This window comes from Nannospalax galili, unplaced genomic scaffold (genome assembly GCF_000622305.1).
Source record: "Nannospalax galili isolate Female #2095 unplaced genomic scaffold, S.galili_v1.0 scaffold1065, whole genome shotgun sequence".
In the NCBI taxonomy this organism is placed as follows: Eukaryota; Metazoa; Chordata; class Mammalia; order Rodentia; family Spalacidae; genus Nannospalax; species Nannospalax galili.
In genome coordinates, this window is record NW_008353600.1 from 90,213 (window position 1) to 109,590 (window position 19,378).

A 19,378-nucleotide genomic window follows, 5' to 3' on the forward strand; every position below is an offset into this window, starting at 1 on the left:
AAGGGGGAGAAAACGGGACTTGGAGAAGTTAAACACCAAATTGGTTCAGGTGGCCTGGTGCTCATCTCGCAGCTCAGACCTGCTTAGCGGTCGCTTGAGATCCAGGCCGCCCGACGGTGAATTGCACCTGCCAGGTGGGAGCTCGGCTCCTCAGCTTCGCAGCAGAAGGCGCGTTGCAGTCCGGAGCCCTGGAACCGTGAGTCGGTCCTTAGCGAACACCCATGCTGGGCACCGATCCCCTCCAAGAGCTGCACGGAGGATATCTGCGGCCGGGGACTGACTGGCGAGGTCCCTGGCGCGCGCGCACACACACATACACAGACACGAATGCTGATCCACGGGGACATGCGCGCACACACACATACACAGACACGAATGCTGGTCCACAGGGACACACACACACACACACACACACACACACACACACACACACACAGAGGGTGGAGACACGCAGTGCTGGATCTTTGAGTTCCTTGACGCACACACACACACACAGACACGAATGGTGATCCACGGGGCCACACACACACACGCACTCACACGCACTCACAAACCGAGGCCTCCAGCCCGAGCTCCCCCGCCCGCCGCGCTCCAGGGCGGAGTTTCCTCCTCGGCTCATTGTTCGCAGCCCAGCGCCCGCCCAGCCGCCGCGCCGCGGGGCCCCGCCGCCGCCGAGAGCGCGCTCCTAGGAGAGGGGGCGGAGTGGCGCAGACGGGACGGGGCGGGAGTCGCCGCAGCAGCGCGCGCGGGGCGGCACAGCGCAGACACAGTCCGGGCCGCCGCAGCCGCCGCAGCTCCTCGTAGCTGGCTCCGCGCCCCAGCCCGGCTCTGCGGTAGGGAGGAGGGGCCGCGGGAGCGCGACTCGGGAGCCAGGGGCCGTCTCCAGGCCTCCCCAAGCGGCGCCCACGCTCCAGCCGCCCAGACGCGCCGACCTTGCGCCAGCCCGGCAGCCACCTGCTCGCGGCCCGGGAGCGAGAACATGATGCGCTCCACACTGGCGCTCTCCGCGACGCTGCTGCTTCTGCTCCTGCCGTCGCCGTCACTCTCCCAGGATGATGGTGAGTGGCCAGCTGCGGCTCCGCGGGGACCCTTATCTTGCCCCTGCGCTTCAAATCTGCTGCACCGCGTGGTCAGACCGCTTGCAGCCTGTCCTCCCGGGCCCTGACCTTGGCACCATCCACGCCCACTCCAAACTCCAGAACGCCGCAGGTGCGGGCCCTGAGTGTGGATTTACCTCTGGTGGCGCGTTGGGTGGCAAAAGGGGCACGCGGGCGCTCAGTGGGTTTGCGGGGGAAAGGGGAACACTCACGGTACCGGGAGGGTTTAGGCTGCCGTGGGACCCTCAGGGTGCGATTACTCTTTTTATTCCTGTTGGAGGCGATCAGGGACGATATTGCAAAGTCGTTGAAACTAAGGAAAACGACACGTTAGGGACTCACGAGGTGAGTCCCCGAAGCAGACGGCAAGCCTCTAGCAAGTGCTCACGCCGGCAGCGTGCTCACTGGTTCCAAGGGCTTTTTCCTGAGCCGGTGCTGGGGTAGGTGGAGGGGGGTGAGTAGACTTTCCGTGGTCCCAGAGCCACCTGGCTTAGTGGGGACCCTACCGTGCCTTACTGTTGCCCAAGGAACAGATCGTTTATCAGTGTATCACAGAAATGGGAGGCCCCTCCCACCCCTTTGTGCAAAAAGAAACTTCTGAAAGAGCTGCACCTTAGAAATATCAGAAACAGCACCCATCTCCCATTAGTAGATGTACCTTGGGGACAGTTCCACTATATTTTCTAAAGGGGGAATGTTACTTTTCTTTGAGAGGTCAGGCAGAAGCTGCAGACAACCAGAGCAGGTGTCCAAGAGCCCCTGCCCACAGCTGAGAGACTCAGCCCAGGAGAGAGGATAGTTCATACTGCTGAGCAGGTATCTGCAGGGGAACAGTGGGGAGGGATGGCTCCCATCTCTGGGCCTTGGAAGACTGGTGACATCTCAGATAGGAAGAGACTGTGCTGCTGTAGGTGCTAGTGTTTGGAAACTGGGTTCTACAGGAAAGGAATGAAAAAAGGCAGTGCACTCTGTCCTGGGCCGCAGGGCTGGTGGTGGGGAGGGCTGGTGCTCAGGATGTATAAGCCTGAGCCTCCAGTGGGTAGCTTGGGACTCAGCCAGCCTGACCTGAAAGGAAAGGGTACTCCCACTGGGGGAAGGGTGTGTGCCTCTCGAGGGAGGGGTACTGTGTGAGGGATGATGGGAACAACTTTAAGGAACAGTCTCTGCAGTTTGCCCAGTCCTTAGGGCTGAGAAGTTGCTGGAGTGTGTTGGCTCCCGGAAACCCTCCTCCTGAGGTGGCCGGACTTCAGGGTGTGCCTTCAAGGGTAGTCTTTGCAGGGGTGCCACCTAGCACCATTCAGAATTAGGTTTGTCCACAGTGCTTCTGAGCTGAGTGAGGCCGAGCCACTCTTTCTTTGAAGAGAACATACAGGCTGTGGGAAAGACCTTGCTGTCCTATCCTAAGCGGGCGATGCAATGGAACCATCAGTGGGAAAGTTCATTGGTTCTTTGAGTTCTTTGCTGATCTCAAGGCTGGGGGCTCCTGTCTGGCACCTAGGAACTGCCTAGAAACTGTATCTGCTATGAAGCCCTCTCCAGACCTCACACAGGGATGGTCTGAGGTCAAAGTTCCATATGTACTAACAAAAGTGCCCAGCACTCCATCCCTGTTCCAAGTAAGTCTCTTGGCCTCATCGAGCCCCAGGTACCCATTCCCCTAAATGCCATTATTACAGAGTGTGGTAACACAAATTGTAAGGAGACCTTGCAGTGATGATGGCCACAAGTGGTGATGAAGATGGTGATGATGACTTAAGCAAGGTTAGTAAAGACTAAGGAGTAGCCCCTTTAGGGAGGCCAGCTCCTCCAGGCTACTGTCCTCAGCAATAACCCTCCCCCACAATTGCCTGAATTCTGTGATACGATGCAAAGTACCATAGTTTAGAGTGCAAGTCTCTGACAAAGGATTTATCTCCAGACTGATCCCTTCTAGTTTACCTCCTAATCCCATGGTTTGAGTGCACCTCAAGGTAAACAGCTCAGGGTCCTTTCAGAGCTTTGCATTTTGCTCTCCTTTTGGCTGAGCCACACTGCAAGCCAGATCTTTGAAACTCCATTTTCCTATCTGTGAGACTGAAAAACAGAAGAGACCTCTGGTTCCACCATTATAAGATTTCTGGGTTTATACGTCCCTTGGCTAATGAAAGAACAGGCTGATTTAGGGCTGTCCACTTGACAGTCATTTAATGGATACATCCTGGTGGGAGAAAGGCAGTGTGGTGTGGTTTAAACATTCAGACTGGGTCAGACTGGCCTCTGGACAAGGGTCTATACCCACTAAGCCTGTTTCCTCCTGAAAGGATCACAGACCCACCTTGTAGCTTGCTCTCAACGTAAGTGATCACAGGTAACAGGTTTGGTATTATGCCCAGCTCACAGGCAGAAGGAGCAACTGCTTGGTTATTAATATGTATTGTGTGTATCGAGCATTTGATAGGGTTTAGACACCTGGACATCAGGATTCTGCTGATGTTTGTGTCAATGTGTAACTACTCCCAGAGTAGAGGAAGGCTGTGTGAAAGAGCTTAGAGGTTTGGGGGGCCTTGGTCGGCAGAGAGCTTCCTGGTGGCAGTAGGGTTTTCATATGGAGATTTTAAAATAAAAAGGGTCAGCATGGGGTGGGAGACTACTTCCTAGGGTAGCTGAGTTAGAATGAATTGTAGGGTGTGGGGGAAACTCAGGTTGGGGGCTGGGGTCTGTGAACTGCTGGAAAGCATTGGGGGAGGGGACCAGCTCTTGACTAGAGGGAAGGTTCTCAGAGGTCGGGTGGGGGCTGGGGTGTTTCTAGCAGACCCTGCTGCGACAGGACTCTGAGGTAACTGAGAGCAAGACCCAGGGTCCCAGCAGACTTGTCTGGGACAGGGCTGGGGAGAGCAGTCACTGAAGACACTGAGGCATTGGATGGGGCATGGCCATCCAGGGAGGGACAGAGGCTAGGAATTTAAAGTCCTCAGGAGGGCACTCTGTGTCTACAGGATGCTAGACACAGGTGAGGAGATCCTGGGATTCTGCCCTTCCTCCATCTCTTTCTGCTGTGCCTCTATTTGCATGGAGGGGGCTACCCCACCTGACTGTGGTTAGAGTCCTGCCTTTTGGGAGAGGGGAAGGGCTTTAGGATTAGAATTTGGCCCTTGGGTGGGGTGGGGCTGCTGAGTAGCTTCTCTGATGTGCTCTGTGGAGGCTTGCCATATCCCATAGCTTGCTGTCTCTCAGAGACCCTCAAGAACAGGGGAACCATGTTTGTCTCCAACTCCTGGGCCAGCCCAGTGTCTTGGACTGAGCAGGTACCTTGAGGGATTTCCTCCACCTGTTGACCTGAAGGGGTTCAGCTCTCTGAAAAGGGTGTCCCCACCAACTAGAATGAGGCGGTGATATCTAAGTGGGCTCCTTTCCTAGAAGTCTTCTGGAAGCCAGCTCCTGCTTCTGGCAGGATGGAAGCTGCTCTCCACCTCTGGAAAAAGAGGATGTTGTTGCTCCTGCTCACTAGTCCAAGCCCACCTGGACAGCCATCAGACCTGGGGCTGGGAGCTTTTTTAGCTCTGACTCCATTCCTATTTGTGACCATAGGGTATGAGACAGGGCAAGAAGCTTAGCTAGTAGGGTTGCCTGTCACATCCTGTTCCCAGGAGCACTATGAAGTGGGAGTCTGTTTCAGTCATGTGTCCCATCCACTTGTGGGGTTGGTATAGGTTGGAAGAAAGTGGCAGATCAGGGATCTTGACTCTCAGGGCTACAGAAGCCAAATGATTCTAAGAACTGATTTTGAGAAAAGCCTGGGGCTGGAGAGATGGCTCAGCAGAGAACACTGGCTGTTCTCGCAGAAGACCCGGGTTCGAATCCCACCACCCACATGGCAGCTAACAACTGTCCGTAACTCCAGCTCCAGGGAATCCAACAGCCTGTCCTCTGTGGGCATTGCATGACATGGGTGCACTTACACATAAAATAAAAATAATAAATAAAATATTTTTTAAAAAAGGAAAAGAAAAGCCTTCAAAGCCAGGCATGGTGGCCCACACCTTTAATCCCAGCAGAACTGGGCTAGCCTCTTCAAGTTCACCTCTGTGAGTTCAAGGCCAGCCTGGTCTGCATAGTGAGTTTTAGGCCATACGGGGCTACAGGGAGACCTTGTCTCAAAAAAAAAAAAAAAAAAAAAAAAAAAAAAAAAAAAAAAAAAAAAAAAAAAAAACATGAAAAAGAAGAAAAGCCTTCAAGAAAACCTACCCAAAAGATACATTATGGCATGGGGATGCAGGACAGTTGGTAGAGTCCTTGCCTAGCATGTATGAAGCTCTGGGTTCAGTCTCTGGCATCACATAAAGTGGGGGTGGTGGCGCATGCCTGTAATCACACTTGGGAGGTAGAAGCAGGACATTTAGGAATTGAAGTCCAACTTTTACTACACAGTGAGTTTGAGGCCAGCCTAAAGTATAAGAGATTCTGTCTCAAAAATTAAAATACAGTAGAACCAGTTGTCTAATGGTAATTTCTATACCACAGCCTACATAACCTAGAAAGTCCTAAGATACTGAATTCTAGAGTTGAGTCTTCTGGAACCCACCTATTAAAATCCACTCATTTTCTGAATAACAGGTGCAGACCACAGAGGTAAGACACTTGTCCAAGGTCCTAGGAGCTCCCAAGGGCTTGGCAGGAGACAAGTATGTACAGGCATGTGCAGCTATAGATAACCAGGAACGGAACTCAACCCTTTTGGGGCCAGATCTCTGCTGGGAACTGGAGAAATTTAGTGATAACACCTGAAATAGCCTTTAGCTAGCCTTTAGCTAGATCTTTCCTGTCCTGTCTGCCATCAAGGTAATCTAAGACTTAGAGCTACGTGGTTACTCAAGGCTAGGCATTGTCACAGTGCTGGCCAACCTATGTTGTGACTGTGTATGTCTGTGTCTCCAGTTGTTCTCAGCACCCAGCCAGTACCTGCAATAAAGAGACAAGGAGTTGCACAAGTGCCTAGCTACTTGCTCATTCACATGGCCCCTTCCCTTACCACCCCATATCCTAAACTTGTATTGGCTCTGAGTCTTAGCCCCCCACTCAGAACCACCAAAACAGCGGGCAACCCAGACCCTGGTTTGAGTTGACCTCTGAGGCCACCAGTCCTTCCTCTTCTTCCATTTCTACTTCTCAGCACACACCACCGCCACCTTCTCTTCCTTTGTAGCCATATGCCCCTTGGGTCAGCCACCTCAAACTTCCCTAGGGCCAGGGCACAGGGTGGCACCCCGTCCGCCAATTGTCATAGCCGGAAAACTGTGTGCCTCAGCCCGAGGGAAGAGAATTGCAAGGAGTGCCGAGTGAGGTTTGCATTCAGCCCAGATTTGGGTGCAAGAGGCTCCCTCCAAGAATCAGGGCTCACTGCTGTCTGAGTTTAAAGCTTGCAACTCTCTGCCCCTGGTAAGGCCCAGGTGTTCTGTAAGCCTGTGTACACAGGTGATATGTGGGGTTGTGTGTAGCCATAGAGTTGACACCCAGAGAGTGTAGCTTAAAAAGGGGCCCTATAAGGCCCCTTGGATTCTCTGTAATTTGATTGCCATGCCAACCTATGAGAGCATGTCCGTAGTGCCACAGAGGGCTCCAGTTGGGCCAGCACCAAATTGCCACTGACCCTGTGTCATTTCTTTCGTATTTCTGAAACAGGCTCTCATACAGCACTCCATATAGCTGAAGATGAGCTTGATCATCTAATCCTCCTCTAGGCATGTATCACCATGCTGGGGATTGAACTCAGGGCTTCCTGTATACTAAGCAAGTACTCTATTAACTGAGCTATACCGCCAGCCTGAATATAACCTTAAGTGAGACCTTTCCAGGCAGTGTATATAACCCACCCACCTTCCCATCTCCTCACTCTATGCTGTTTTCTCTGTAGCACTCACCACCCAATGATGCATTTCTTTCTGTGCCTCCTTCCTATTAGACAGTATTCCATGAGGGCAGGGCTTCTGTTAGTGCTGTGGCTACAGCTTCTAGACAAGTCCTTGGCCCATGGTAGATATTCAGTAAATACTGAGTGAGTAAATGGCAGAGCTGGTTTGGAGTCCTGTCTGCCAACTCCATGCTCCAATTGCAGAGCTCTTGACCTGAATCCAGAAAGGAGGGGGTGCTGGACATGGTGACACACACCTTTAATCCCAGCATTCAAGAGGCAGAGGCAGGCATATCTCTGTGAGTTCGAGGCCAGCCTGGTCTACATAGTGAGTTCCAGGCCAGCTGGGGCTACTAGGGAGAACCTGTCTCAAAAATACATTTAAAAAAAAAAAAAAAACAAAAAACAGTAAGGAGGAGGAGGTGGCAGGCAAGTACTGGCCCTGGGTCTTGGAAAAATGGACAGGTAGGTATAAGAGAGAGCAAGGAGACTCCCAGTAGGAGGCAGGCCACAGGAGATGAGGCAACCTTGGATGTTCTGTATGGTCCTTATTATCAGAATCCTTCCCTGGAGCCTTAGGGCTGCTGTTAGAACTTCCTTTGGTTGTATATAGGAAGAAAAAAGATTAAGGCCAGTATCTTCTAAGACAGAAAGAAGTTAATCACTCTCGTTTATTGAAAGTTCAGAGGACTGATATGATGGTTCTGCCATTGTTAGCATGTAGCCTCATGGTCCAGAATGGCTGCAGGGATTCCAACCATCAAGGAAAAGGTGGGGAGGGGGATAAGAAGGCTGCTGCAGCTCCTCCAAACTACACAGCGCACTTGAAGAATATTTTGCTAAACAGAACTGTTCTGTCTAACGGTAAGGGATGCAGGAAAAAGCACTTTCCTCGGGGAAGAGTAACTTCTGTTTCACTCCAAATCAGTAGTTCTATTTTAAAGATACAGTGGAAGATGGATAAGTGACTGGCAAATTCTACTGCAATCTGTGTAAACCTTGGGTTTCTGGTGGCCTTTGACAACCACATCAGCTTCATTTGTGCAGGAGAGAAAGACAATCAGTTCTCCATGGCCTCAGGTTTTGATGCCTCTGAATTATCCCTGCTCAATCAAGTCCCAGATTTGGAGGCTCTAGGTGTGGGGTGTTAGGGGACAGGAAAGCCAGCTCCTCCTACCCAGACTCCTCTGCCCTTAACTCCACATAGACTGAGCCAATTGCCCTAGAACCTTCTATGAGCTAGACTGGCCCTCCTGGGATCTTGCACTGGCCTTGGGATAGGGTAGTGGTATCTTAGCACCCTAGCTTCTCCTCATGGATACAGAGGCAACATAGGCAGAAGGCAGCGTAGTTAGGAATTTGGTTCCTGCATCCTTGGTGAGGGGCAGCTGAAGGTCAAGGTGTTCTATAGAGCTACCTTGGGGGTCACCAAAGCTTGGGTGTACACCTGGAAGAGAACTAAGCCATCTGGGGCCAGGGTTCATATCCACTGCTGAGCACAACTCTGTTTTGTGTAATGTGTCTCCACTTTTTTTTCCTTTGAGAAAAAAGTTTTACTGTCAGACAGAGGAAAAATAGAGATCTTGATGCAATATCCCAGACTTTGAAGTTATGGAGCTTAGGGTTTAGTCTGCACTCAGCCACCTGCTAACCTATGATTTTAGACTTGTTCCTGGCCTCCTTTCCTCAACAGTGAAATGAGCCCATTGCTGTCTCAACAGTAACATTCAAATACAGGCACAGAGACACTGTGTGTTACATCTAGCATCAGTGATTTTTTTTCTTTTCTTGGGATCAGTCCCAGCCTAGTGTGAATTATGATTAAACAGACCCTGCTCCTGGCCCCCCTACATTGGAGCACCCATGGTAACCTCACAGGATCAGGCTTTCTCCTTCAAGGACCTTTCCCACTTAATGACTGTCACCCCCACCTTCCTGGTTCCTATCCAGATGTTTCTCATCCCAGCCCTAGGAAGTGCATTTTGTCAATTCAGGCTTTTAAAATATTAAAAAAAAATTTTTTTAGTGTCTATGTGTATATAAGTGTACCCATGTTGTACAATGCCTGTGGAGGTCAGAAGAGGGTGGTGGATCCCCAGGAACTGGAGTTAGGATGGTTGTTAGTGCCATGTGGGTGCTGGGAATCGAACCTGGGTCCTCTGCAAGAGTAGCCAGTGCTCTTAACCACTAAACCATCTCTCCAGCCCCAATACAGGCTTCTTGAAGAAATACAGATAATTTCTTGAAGTCACAGGTGTGCTGGCACTGGCAGCCACCCAAGGTTTGTACCTGTTACCTTGTTCAATGTAGTCTGGGATCCCATGAAGTCTGGGATCGTCTACCTGGATGAATCAATGCTCATGTGATAGGCTGATAGCACCTCTGGCCAGCCCTGCAGTGTACCTCGGCCAGCCCGAGTATCTCCCCGTCACTTCCTCTAAGCAGCTTCCTTCCTGGTATGATTCCACACTACCCAGACTCCAGCTCTCATTCCTGGTGACACCATCGAGCCAGGCAGTGAAGTGTGGTGTTAGTCTTTCAGTGCCAGCTCCTGGGGGGAGGGAGGCAATGAAGTTATAGCCTTCTACCTCTTCTGAACCAGGGGGAGGAATATGTCCTTGCAAAGAAGAGAGGGGAGAGGAGGAAGGAGGGGAGTTTGTGAAGTACTCATAGTTCTGCGCCAACTCCCTGCACTCTGGAGGGCACTGTCCCATGCCTCAGTTTACCCAAATGGTGAGCCAGGGCTAGTACCTTATGGGGCTGTGTTTGTGCTTTCATACTGCATAAAACAAGCTGCATACCATACTGTCCGTAAAGAACACTAGTAGCCCCTCAAGATTTTAATAGACTCTCAATGAATGTCTAGTCAATGAGTAAATACTTCTATTGAATCCAAAGTTCAGGAAATACTGCCTGCGGTTTCCCTTTGTTGAGGCTCAGTGCATAATACAATGTCCTCTTTCCAAAGCTTCTTACCTGCCTCTAACCCAGCATCCCTCATTTATTTTAGCATGGAATCATTTCACCTTTTCTTTTCTTTTCTTTTTTTGATGAAACAAGGTCTTACTAAGTAGCCCTGGAACCCACTATGTTAGACCAAGCGGGCCTCAAATTCACTGAGTTCTGCCTGCTTCTGCCTCCAAAGTGCTGAAATTAAAGGTGTACACTCCTACACCTGACCTTGTTTCTCCTCTTTTTGTCTCTCCTGACCTTGTTTCTCCTCTATGTGTTAACATCTTGTGACATTTGTGTGTGTGGAGGGGGTGGGAACAAATGCCTACAGGAAGGTAGTGTCTCGCTTGCCCAGACTAGTGAACTATCATGAGATGTGGGACATCAGTATAAGCCCCAGACAGTCCTCTGCAAAGATCTGGACCATACTGAACAATCATTAGCTGTAATAATCCATTGAGTGCATGTCTAGGGGTGGCTGAGCAAGACCTGGGGAAAATGAAAATGAAACCAAAGGGACCTTCTCTTTGGGAGGATTTCTAGGAAACCATATGGGAGGTCATGGCCATCATGAAGGTACTTTAACCATGTGCATGGAAACAAGTTATAGTTAAGGCTTGGGGTACCCTCTGGGTGTCATTCACAGCCTTGCCCCTCAGACAGAAGAAGGAAGTGCTATTAAAATAATAGGGTGGAGGTCTGGGGGTGTAGTTCAGTTGATAGAGTGCTTGCCTAGCATATACAGAGCCCGGGGTTCAATCCTCAGCACCACATAAACTGGTTGTGGGGTGCATGCCTATAATCCCAGCACTTGGGAAGTAAAGACAGGAGGATCAGAAGTTCAAAGTCATCTTTGACTATATAAGGAGTTTGAGGGAGGCCTGATGTACAAGAAGCTCTGTCTGAAAAAAATCTGAGATATATGTGGATCTGTGTTTCTGATGTTTGATCTTTCTGATTCCTTGGGGGCAAACATAGTTTCCTGATTGCTCTGGCTCCAGCTTTCCTTCCCTGCCTGTCATCCCCAATCCCTGGCCCCCATCCTCTCATGTCCCAGGTGTTAGAGGGGAGGAGAATCCAGAGGATATGCTCTTGGCAGCACAGCCTAGTCACTCTGGCACAGTCACTCTGGACAGTGCTGGCTAAGCAGGGCTGGCTGAGCCAAACAGTAGCTTCAGGGAGCCACTGGCTTGCCTGTGCTTTCCCAGTGGCATCTGTCCCTTCAGGCACTCTCCCAAGTGAGACAGTGAGTACCCCTTCCTCAGGCAGGTGCAGCCCTGTACCCTAGCCTTCCACACTGCCTACTTGCTGGCTCCCTTCCGTGCACTGATTGGCCACAGCTCAACACCAACCAAGCACTGCACAAAAATGCCTCTCATCATGAGGCCACCTAGCTTTTCTTCTTTGTGACCTCAGTGGTCTGGGGCCCTAGAGACCCTGTGCTGTGGGCAGGGGGCCCAGGGAGGCACAGGCTAGGAGCCCAGCATCCAGTCTCCTTCCCCCTGGGCTTCCTGGGGAGGCTACACTTGGGCAGGACATTCTCTGACTTCCCCTCAGGCCCTGGGATAACCTGGGAGTCTGGTCCTGTCCACCCTCAGAGCACTCACACTGATGAATCACAAACACATGTCAGCCACACTGTGCCTAGGTCTTCCTGTGACTTCAGCTATGGCTGTTTACATATATGTAGGATGTACAGGTGTATCTAGGGGGTGTGGTAAGCATGGAGAAGAAATTCGAGAGAGGCTCACTGAGCCAGGGATCTGGATCTGTGGAGCAGGGAAAAAGAGAGGACTGGTTTGCAGAAGAAGGAGCTGTTTCTCCTGGACATGCTGGCTTGGAGTCTTCCCTAATGGCCTCAGTCCCCTCATTTGTGAATGTGAAACTGACTCAGCAGCTCCTGAGGGCCTTCCCACCCAGTTTGCTCTGACTCTCCTGATGATTTGGGCCTAGATCTGCTGGTGTTATAGGACTGACCCTAGGAGGGGGGCCTGAGGAGCACACACAATGTCAAGGCTCTAAAAAGCTAAGGATGCCTGCAGGAGAAAAACTGTCCTTGGTAGTTGCTTGTGCAGGTAGGTCTTCCAGCTTCTGGATCCTGGTGAATTCAGGGCATGAGTGCCTGCCCATGCTGTCATGGGGCCTCCCTCTGTCTCATGGTAGGTCAGATGGACCCCCTCCCCATGTCTGTTCAACAGCTAGAAGAGACAGTAACTGGGGCTGGTGGCCCAGGACTGTTCATGGTCTTCAGGCAAGGACAGTTGTGTTGGACCACAGAATTCTAGATGTCAAAGAAAAGTGACCTGGCTTCCTGCACTCTGACCATCTGTCACCTATCTCTCACTTGGGGTGGGATCAAGTAGCACTCAAGGGTCCCCTAGCTCAGGCATGACTATGCGATGCAGAAGAAAAATGATGCTGCTGATGGGACCTAGGGACTGGTGTGTTCCTGCATGCGTGTGAGGGATACATGCCAAGCACTGCCCACTGAGCTGCACTTAGAGCCCCATTTGCTAGAGGAGTATACCCAGCCATTGGCTGTGGAGCACTGTTGACTTAGCCAGAGCCTGCCCTGGTCGCCTGTCCCTATCTGCTTCCCCAGCCTGAAGGATGGACTTCAGTTTCTTTGCCTGGGTACCTCTGATGTCACCTGTTCCAACAGAGACCTGGCAAAGAGATGGTAGGACAAGCTGGGGACCTGCTTGTGCTGTTGGCTCCTCCAGAGTGAAGGAGTCTGTCCATGGTACTATCTCCACTTTCCAGATGGGAACTTGAAGATGGGGGAATGGTTGTGACTTTGCTAATCATGGCTCCAAGATGTCCCCTCAACTTTAGTTTCACCTTAGTGTTTTGGACTTGGAAGAGGTAGAATAAGTGTGGCCTCAAGTTTAATCTTCAGCAGTCACCTTGCAGGGTAGCAAGAGAGCTCAGACAGGTGAGGACAGGAATGTGTGTGCAGGACACTGGGCAAGGGATAGCATCTTCCCTCTAAGCCAGTGTGCCCCTTTTCATGACTTGGGAAACTACAAAAGGAACATTCAAGGAGCTCCTGATTTCTTGGGAAAGGAAGAGCCATAAATTCCCCACACATGGCAGCATTTGTATGTTTACTGTGGTCACGCCCTCTTAAATGATGTCATTAAACCTCTGGATACTTTTAGGGGGATGAGTGTGGGCTGTTTGGACACCTGGCTCTCAGGAGCTGCCTGGACTCTTGGTTCACTCACTTCCTAGGCGGAGCTTGTAGGGAACCAGCTTTCCTAACTTGCTCTGACTTTTCTTTCCAGCAGGGCGACTTGGCTTTCTTTAAAAGGAGCCAGCATTGGGTCACTTAGTTATAGCCATTGACTTGGTTTGCTTTTTAAGCAACAGCCACCTCTTTCCCGGCCCTGATCCTCCTCCAGCCCTCTAACACCAAAGACCTCCAGACTTTGTGTTCTCTGGTGGCGGATCGTGCTTTCTCCTCCACCTGTTAGGGCCGGCGGGAGAGTTGGATGGTAGAATGTTGGCTTTTTTATTCTCTGCTCAGAGGCAACAGTTGGGAAACTGAGGAAGCTAAGCCTCAGCCATACCACGCCTTGCCCCAAGCGCACGGGTGTGGTCTGGGGAAGGTCACTGTTGAGGAATATTCCACAGCAAGAAGCTAGTGAGTGTCTTTTCTGGAAGGGGGACTTATCACCGGCAAAGAATCCACAAAGCTGGGAAATCTGGAAAGCTACTTGTGGTCCCTGGCAAGTGTGACCTTCACCACCTGATGAAAGCCAGCCCATTCTCTGGGAAATTCACAGGCTCCATTTCACAGAACTTTCTCTCCCATTCCCAGAGGTGACTGTCCCACAGCTGGGGATTCAGGACGTCCCTCTGGCCTTGGGCCCTTGTTTGTGTTAGACCAAGAGTGGAAGCTAGTCTCTGGCAAAAGTTTCCAGGGTCTGCTGCGAAACTGTACACATCTGGCCATGTCCACGGGAGGGGGAGGTGGCGTGGGAATGATAACTCACTCCCTCAGAAAAATATTTCCCAAGGTTGTTTTTGAACTTACTGTGAAGGGAAAAGTGGTGTGCCAAATGTGAGCAAGCTTTGGCTCTAGAAGTGTGAGTATGCCCAAGGTCGAGTAGCACGCTCTGTTGGGATGAGGGAGGGCCAGCACCACAGTAATCTGCCATGATGTGTGGATGAAGGAGGGAGTGACCCACTGTTTGCCCCTCCCCCAGATTGCCTGGGTTACAGTCTAGCCCCCCCCCACCTGACTTGTGGCCTTCCCTGGTCTAGCCACCTGAGTCTGCAGTCTGTGTTTCCTTTGCACAAGAAAAATAATAAAGCAAGGAAGGTCTGGCAAATGTGAGGAGGCCTTAGTAAATGCCGGTGGTCAAGTTTGAGAGCTAAGGTATGTAATAAATGGATGCATAGAAAATTCCAGGGTATGGGAGAGAGTATCTGCATCCACACCTCCACCCCTGTGTCTCAGAGCAATCACAGGTATATCAGGACGCATGCATCATCCAGATTGGGCTCAGACACTGGTGTCCCCAATCCACAGTCGAGTGTCAGCAAGGGTGCTAGAGCCTAGCTTCCTGTCTCACCTCTGCTGCCTTCAGTAAAGAGGTTCTCTGGAGATTTGTAGTTTTTCCCAAGATACATGCACAATGCCCATGGAGGCCAGAAGAGGGTGTCGGAGCCCCTGGAACTGGAATTAAAGATGGTTGTCAGCCACCATGTGGGTGTTGGGAACTGAACCTGGGTCCTCTACAAGAGCAGCCAGAGCTCCTAACCTCTAGGCCATCTTTCTAGCCCCTCTGTCTTTCATTTTAGTCAGGAACTCCAGTCTAAGAGAGGCCTCAGCTCAGAAACGCAGGCTTCTCCTGGCTTTTTCTGCAGAGACTGAACATACAGACTGTGGATGCCCACCAGCTGAGCACAGGGTGAAGGACACCCTTGGCAGCCATCTCCCCAAGTACCATCCTGCTCTGGTAGCTTTGTCCAGGAACCTGTCTTGGCAGATGGGGTCGGGGGGCTGCTGGGCCTCACCCCTGTGCCCCACCTGCTACTGGCAGTGGGCAGGCTGCTCCTGGGCACCCTGCCCAGCCAAACCGATCTGGGATTCACATGGTCAGCAGCCGGTCAGGGGATTAGGAGACCCTGGGAAGGTATTGTTGAAGGAGGCTGATGGCTCTTTCCAGCACCTTTCCCAGGTAGCTGGGCAGGCTGGCATCCTTAAACAAGGCCTCGAGTAGCGACTGAACAGCTGAACTCTTCTTGTTAGGGGCAACCGCGTCTGGCAGAGGAGCAGGGGCAAGGAGAAAAGCCAAAGGGGGCAGTGTCATGGGTAGCAGCTGAGCAGAGCTGGTGGCACAGGATGACATTCCCAACTCTCTTCTTATCCTCCTCTCTTAGAGTAAAAATAGTGAGCAGTCACAGGAATGCATTTCCAAGCTTCCTGCTGAGGGCTCAAGAGTGGAGCTCAAGGTGGGGTCTGGCCCCAGACCTCCCCTAGAGGGGGACTGACAAGCATGAGTAAGGCAGGTTATTGCCCACCCTGGGCCTCTGAGTTTTATCAGAAAGGATGGCAGAGGTCGTTGAGCCCTAACCCTGTTACCCCTTGGCGCCTTATGTGGAAACTGAGTTCTTACTGCAGGCCCCTGGCTCCAGCGTGCTCTTCCCTCCACCCCCACCATTGAGTGGCAGCCAGAGGGTCTGGGACACAGAGCTGAGTTGAGCTGCCATGCATAGATGGCCTGAATTTCTCTAAGTGAGGAGGCCTGAGACTGGGGTCCAGTGGACAGGGGAATCTGAACCCCGGAGTCAACTCTTCTGACATTCTGTAGAATCACAGCACTGACACCAGCCTGTCTGAAGTGCATACAGATGCTCCCCAGAGTCATGGCCTGCAGTGTGCATGGCGGCACAGTTCATAATGGCCCTAACTAAACTGGAAGCCACCCAACCCCACTTCAGCAGTAGGGAGTGTCTACCGGGTGGAACGTTCACACAGTAGAATATTGTAACGAGAGAGAACGAGTTACAGAGCCACAGGCCATGAGAAGGATGAACCACACCAGTGAGATGCTGATGAGGAGGCTGTTGGGAAGTTCAAACAGGCAGACTGGGCTGGGGATGTAGGTCTATCATGGAGTTCTTTGCTACTGTGTGAAGTCCTGGGTTCAATCATCTGTTGCTGCCTTTGGTGGGTTCAAGAACACACAAGGATTAGGAAAACTGCTACAGATGTGAAGAAACATGCTCCTTCCTTAGCAGCCAGATCTGGATAACTGAAGTTCAGTTGGGATTTTCTAGGAGAGGTCTTGCTTGCCACTTGACCTGATAGAAGTCATACAGCTCCCTTGAAGGGAGCCTGAAGGCAGTTAGGTGTAGTGTCCTGGAAGGGCTGCTGGCTGACTTCTACCCCAACCCTGACACCAGCTGGCACTGCTGTCCCCCTGAGAGCCAGGGAGTATTACAGCATCTGTTGGCACTTTTCCCGGAATACACCAGGTGTCTACTAGGACGGAGAGCTGTGCAGGGCATGGCTGTAAGTGGATGGTCACAGTCCCTCCCACCAGAGCCACAGCACCACAGCTAGTGGGGAGTAGTGTTGTTAGTAAGAACCATACAGACTTGCTGGTGCATCCTTTGTAGAGATCCATCGTGCCACTTGTCACCTCTCTGGGGTCTGTTGCTGGGTTGCAGAACTTTCAGTTGGTCTGTAAATTTATTTAGACTTTTCAATTTGTTTTTTGAGTAAGTAGCAATTTAGTTGTTTCCTCTGGAATTGCATGTATTTTCCCCTAGTTTGTCATTGTGTGACTTTGGCTCCTCTTCTAATCGCAGGCAAATACAAGTGGCACTTGTGAGGCTCTAAGGAAATCACAGAGCAGGATTCACAGATGGGTAAAAACACAGGCTTCAAATCCCAGACCCAGGAGAGAGATTACACTTCAAAGGTCTGCCAACAACTGCTTGGCTGTCTGGATTTGTAAATAAAGTTTTATTGGGACAGAGCCATGCTTAATTGTTTACAACATTGTCTATGTGGCTTTGGGCTTACCCTGGTGGAGCTGAGTGCTTTTGGCAGACTTGAAGACTTACAGAAAGCACATACTGTCCCCTGTTAAATATTACTGTGTCATAGTGTCATTCTGATAATGGGAACGTTCTTCCTTGGCTGTACAGTGTCACAGAGAAAAAGCTGACCAGTGGCACTAAGCCTGAAGTCCACACAGATGGTCATGTGTGCTGTGCTGTTGATTTGGTAGTTAGCCTTTCTTCACCTCAGTTCTTGGGGGTTTTATGTGGTCCAAGGCACATAGCATAAAATGTAGTACTGTAACTTTTCCGGTTTTCAAGAACCTCACACTGGAACTCTGCTCCCAAGAAACTCCCCATTCCTCCAAACCCAGGCTCCTCACTTTCAAAACACGGTTACAACACCAGTCTCCTGCCCTCTTGAGAGTTAAGTGGGATTCAAGATAAAAGCACCCAGTGTTTTTTTACACGTGGTAGTGCTGGACTTCCTTCTAGAACCGTACTTATCGGACCCTCCCATCTCCATCCACACCCTTTTCAAGAAGGAGGTGGAAGTGACTGAACTTCATTTTTGGGATCAGGAGAGCCAGACCACTGCGAGCAGGCACACCCAGAAGTCAGCTTGTGCCTCAGCTCCCTCCACCCGTGTGGTCCTGCACTTGAACTGAGAGCCAGGCGGCCTGATGGTCAAGCTTCTATTGGGGCCTGAAGTCGCCGCCATCAGTGCACAATTTCAGGGTGACAGTAGCAAAGCCCTTTCCTCCCACCTGCCCTTTCCCTGCAGGGGCACACTTCCCGAGCAGATTGCCCAAGCTTCCATTTCCTCCTTGTTTGGTTGCCAGATTCAGGATTAGTCCCTCTTCTTGGTCTCCCCTTGACTGCAGCCTCCTGGTGCTATTGTCTTTTCTCCATCTGGAAACCTAGGTGGGAAGAGCCCAGTGGGTCTGGGCAAACCCAAGTCTACCCTCGTCTTCCAGGGCTGTGCTAATGTGAGGGATGGAGAGAGAGAGAAAGAGAGCAGCATAGCTTTGTAGCAGGAAATAGGGACAAACTGAGGGCTGGAAATTGGAGACGCCTCCAATAATATGCGCACAGCTCACTGTTAACTGAGCACTTGCTGTGTGAGCCCACTAGTTCGGGTACTTAAAGGTAAGACTTCCATTGTTCTCTTCCTCCCCATTGCCTACTTTGATAGATGGACAACGTGAAGAATGGAGGTAAGACCCTTGCGTTCTATTGAGATAGTGGCCACACAGCCATGGTGTAGACTTGAAGTCAGGTGGTCAGGCTCTTTCCCACCATCTTCTGCTATTTTAACCATGGCAAGACCAGGTAGGGATGTGTGACAGGTGGGAGCTGGGGTATCCTCGGGCTCTGTGATCCACTCCAGTGGAAGGGACAGGGAGGAATGAGCAATTGCATCTGAGGAGACAGCAGTGGCGTGAGCCAGGGCCATTTCTTATCCCTGTTGGTGAAGGCTACCTTCCCGGTTGGAGAGTATGTACCCTGGATAGTGGCAGCTCACCACTGCCCAGGGGCATGCGCAGATAGGACCCTAACTTGGGAGCTAGTACCACACAGCCTAGCAAAAAGGAAGGTGTTAAGGGCAGAACACTTCTTCATATTCAGTGGATGTCTGGAACTATCTCTCCTGAGGACTCACTCTAGATTCCTTTGGGAAAGGCGATGCTGGAGACCCAGGCCCGATAACCCCTAACTGGGGCTGTCTTGTAGTCCATAGGCACCAAGATTCACAGGAGCCCAGTGGGAATGGAGCACAGCCAGAACCTGTGTACTTACTTGACTGCCGGAACCCTGTGTCTTGGCTCATGCTCTTGTTTACTATATATACTGTGGCTTAAGCAACAGGGATTTGGCCAAGGTTCTGGAGGCTGGAGGTATAAGCTGAGGCAGGTGCTACTGTGGTCAAGTTCTGAGGAGTGCCTGCAGCCTGACTTGCATGACTGCCTCTTTGCTCTGTGCTTACAGGGCTCAGAGAGCATGCTCTGGCCTCCCTTTTCTTAAAAGGCCACTAATCCTATGATGTGGGCCTTGCTTCCTAAGTCTCTATCACATGGGGGCTTCAGGCTTTGACAGCAGGTTTGGGCACACAGACATGCAGTCCACATAACCCTTCTGCAAAGGAAACTGAGCAAGCTCATCTTTGAAGCCAAATGAAATGCAGAGAACAATACCAGGCATGCCTCCCCCCCCAAAAGTCACCCAGTCAACGTTGTGGAGCCTGTGATTACCACTTTATTTGGACAAAGAGCTTTTGTAGACCTGACTAAGTAAGGATCATGGGATGAGGTGGATTATGTGGGTGGGCCCTATATCCAAACACACTGTCCTTGTGAGAATCAAAGAAGGTGGCCCTATAGCCACAGGCAGACACCCGAATAGTGCTGCTGGGAGGCAGGAA

General features: G+C 51.1%; 1 protein-coding gene across 1 annotated transcript in view; it reads left to right on the forward strand.

The window, feature by feature from the left end:
- The first annotated feature begins 502 nt into the window (after positions 1-502).
- Podxl (podocalyxin like) overlaps positions 503-19,378 on the forward strand; it is a 44,407-nt gene continuing 25,531 nt past the window's right edge. The window contains exon 1 of the mRNA XM_008850863.1: positions 503-1,058. Within this exon, the coding sequence (XP_008849085.1) occupies positions 503-1,058 (556 nt within the window). The remainder of the gene's footprint in view (positions 1,059-19,378) is intronic.